The 3,564-nt window shown below is 44.3% G+C and overlaps 1 protein-coding gene across 1 annotated transcript in view; it reads right to left on the bottom strand.

Annotated features, from left to right (window-relative positions):
• Window positions 1-680: 680 nt before the first annotated feature.
• The window catches only part of pnoca (prepronociceptin a), a 12,396-nt gene continuing 9,512 nt past the window's right edge, over window positions 681-3,564 (bottom strand). The window contains exon 3 of the mRNA XM_031848729.1: window positions 681-1,920. Coding sequence (XP_031704589.1) covers window positions 1,306-1,920 — 615 coding nt within the window. The 3' untranslated portion in view covers window positions 681-1,305. The remainder of the gene's footprint in view (window positions 1,921-3,564) is intronic.

Here is a 3,564-nt window from a genome sequence, read left to right as displayed (position 1 = left end):
CACATAAAAGAAGTGAGATTAAGATAACTCACCCCCCATTACTTGTCACACTGTAAATGTCAAATGCTAAGAACAAAACACCTCAAGACACAGAATCAGTTGCTGCATAACAAGCCACGACGGAAATAGTAAACTATTTTTATTGACAATTTTTAAATTCAGCTATTTACAAGTTCTCATTGTGGGCAACATTTTACACCATTACAGTTTGAAGGGGGAAAAAAAGACCAAATATCGTTTGTACATATCGACATCTGGCATCTGGACACAAGAGCAAGTCTGAGATGATGCTCACTTGTACATCACATCAGTTTGGCAGACAGATACATAGCATATATGTGTGAATATTGAGTGCTGTGTTGTCTTTCACTTCACCATCGCACCACATTTAAGATGAAATCTTTTTTAAACCTGCCTCAGTAGCCCTGTCTCAGCTGTGTTTTGGCACAATCAATCAATGACTTTTAGCAGCGTTTTTGCATGTTTTAATTTATTTACCACAAATTACATACAATATACTTCACATTACTACTAACATGACCCCAAATGTTATGGCAAAGCGTGGAAAAAACACTGGTGTCCTTTAAAAGACTGTGTTATGCATTTTGCCACAAGATGGTAGTATGATAAAGGGAGCGGTCCTACCTATGACACGCTGTCAACAGTGATGACCCCCCCCCCCAAAGCTAGAGACCTTGCTGTAAGAAGATTAAGCACTTTTAACACATGAGCCAGCACAGTAATTCATTGGGAAAGTAAACTATGTAATGGGAATCGGAAAAGCAATAATTATGCCAACGTTAACCTAGCAGCTCACATTAAACAGTAAATTAAAGCCTATATTTTACTGCATATCACTGCAGGACTACCAAGAACTCCCAAAGTGAGAGCTACCTTCAAAGTTTCTGAGGATCAAGGCTTGGGCAGGTACTCAGATCAACCATGGTACATCCCACAAGGGGCACTAAATGGGAGGCCCGAATGAATCAGGGGGCCAAGAGCTGGACAGGAGTGTCACTGCTCAGAAGGAGCTGTTTGTACTACTGGAGCGTTCAGCCACTTGAGAATGTATGAAACAAGGTCTGATCATTTGTTTGAATCATAATTAAAAGGGATGGAAAACAGAAGCGGCAATTCTTATGTCTCGAGACAAAGAGGCTTGCAATGGGAGTCTTAGATTACGGGCTTAGTTTTCACTTTTTGGTAATGTACTTGAATAGGTCAACTTTGGTGACGCCAGTTAAAGTTTGACATGATGGTGAAATACATCAGCAAATTGTTTCATGTCAGTGCCGTAAAGGTGTGTTAAACTTCATTCTGTTGGGTGAGGTCCTCTGACATGCTGTTGAACTCAGTGGCCTTGGTGCTCATCCCCAGATACTGCTTCAGCAACTCGCTGAAACGTTTTTGGTTGTTCCACTTGCGGGCGGACTTCCGAATGCCGATGAAGCCGCCGTACCTCTTCTGGTACGATCTCCCCGGAGACATCAGCTTCCTGTAGCCGTGCCTCCCTTTTACGAAGCCGCCGAACCTCTTGAAAACGCTCAGCCCTGCATCGCCCTGTCCTCTTGCTGCCGTGTCAGCCGCCCCGTCTTCCTGCCCCGCCTCCTCCTCATACTCATCCTCAGGAGACAGGGCGTTCTGGGCATTGTAGGCAGTGTTCGGCTGGCCGCCCCTGCCGCCCAGATCCCTCTCGTCCACCCTGAGGGCCTGGGTCATGTGATCGTACCCCTGCAGTGCAAAGGGCAGCAACAGACCTCCCTCCACCGGCTCGTCCTCAGGAAACAAGGCCTCCACCTCCTCCTGAGATCTTTTCCGCATGGTACCAGTAAGGGACGAAATTGGAGATGACATCACTTTATGACAGAAGTCCCAGGAGAAGGCCGGGGAGATGTCGGCTTCGCACTCAGTGAGACACACCTGGCAGAGACAAAGACAAGAGATCGTCTTCATTTTTCTGTATGAGGTCAGCTCATTCGTATCATGAAATAGACAGACCTCACGGTGGACAGCGTTTAGCCTAGTTCTGAGGATGGCAGTGTCGGTAGGGCGACTAGCTGGTCGGTCCACTGGATTGGTCACAGTGCTATCACATTGCTGTGACATTTTGTATACACATTCATGTTCCCCTCAGAATGAATAATGAATTTGATGATCCCTTAACTTTTCATTTAGCGCCAACAATACTTTGTTTTAGGGCCAGCTACCAGCAAAACCCATGACCATGTTAATCAGCCTCAGGCGGGCTTTGCATTTAATGTTAATTAACAAATGTTAGCATGCTAACAAGCCTTATTAAGATAGGGAACATTAGCATGTTACCAATCTCATTGTGAGCACGTTAGCATGCTGATGTTGACATTTAGCTCAGTCGTTAGCGTGGATAGACTGTTGGACTTACTTGATTTAATGTTTCATACAGTATACAGATAAACACGCTACAGTATTATTACCTAAAGCATCTGATTTACTGGGGTTGTTTGAGTAGAATGCAAAATTCAATATGGCAGAAGGAAATTGATTGGATTTCTAGCCCGTTTATCATTTTTATCTTCCACTTAAATGGTTCAATAGGCTTGGGTGTGCGCGCGTGTGTGTGTGTGTGCGTGCGTGCGTGTGTGTGCGTGCGTGTGTGCGAGGGAATGTATCTGTCCCAATAAGATTAAAGGTTGATACTGCATGAAATACCTTTGCTTTGAAAATAACATTGCTTTGAGCATCATCTACTGTTTCCATGAAGACGACTAATCATGGAGGTCTGGTCCCTGGTCGCTTATTGATTTACAAATAAAATGCCTTTCAGCCAGGAGGGAGGGATGGAGATAAAGGAGAGTAGAAATTAGAATAAGCAGAAGAAGACAGCGATTCTGAAAAGGGAGCAGTAAGTCAGTTGATGACATGTAGCAAGTTACGTCTTTCTTTAAGGATCTCATGTCTTACAAAGCAATACATGTCCAATTCAACAGGATCACTTGAGGTTATTTAAATATGACTGGGATCTAAGTGCCAAACAATATGAAATATAACAGTTTAAAGCTTTATGATCCAAGCCATGTACCCTTTAATGTCTTCCTGTGTTCTCCCTGCCAAAACGTCTGAGACGCAGACATGTCGTTATCCAGAAAGAAACAACCACCAGGCAGAAGCGCTGAAGGGAGAAACACACATCTATCCCCAGGAATCAATTAGCCACGGCAAATTAAAAGTGAAACGGCAAAAGGGCAATGCGTTGAGTCAGGACGGGAGGAATGTAGGAAGGTGGGGCGAGCGTGGGGAGTTTTCACTCATTTCATCACCAAATTAAAAGAGCCCAGTGGAAGGATTTTAGTTGAGTGAGTTTTTGACTGTGAGAGTGTAATCTAGTTTTGTCTGGATGGAGGGTTTGCTATAACTAATAGTTCAGACCGGATTTGTTTTCCACTTAATTTCAGTTTGTAATGCCAGCGGACACAATGGACTTTCCCCCCCCCCCCCGTGTTTTGGGATGGCAGCTCCAGTCTTGCATTCTGCAGTGTCTGTGTGTGTGTGTGTGTGTGTGTGTGTGTGTGTGTGTGTGTGTGTGTG

The sequence above is a fragment of the Anarrhichthys ocellatus genome, unplaced genomic scaffold, assembly GCF_004355925.1.
Source record: "Anarrhichthys ocellatus isolate YVR2014 unplaced genomic scaffold, GSC_Weel_1.0 scaffold8, whole genome shotgun sequence".
Taxonomy (NCBI): Eukaryota; Metazoa; Chordata; class Actinopteri; order Perciformes; family Anarhichadidae; genus Anarrhichthys; species Anarrhichthys ocellatus.
Note: the sequence above shows the minus strand (reverse complement) of the source record. Positions and strands in the feature narration are given on the sequence as shown.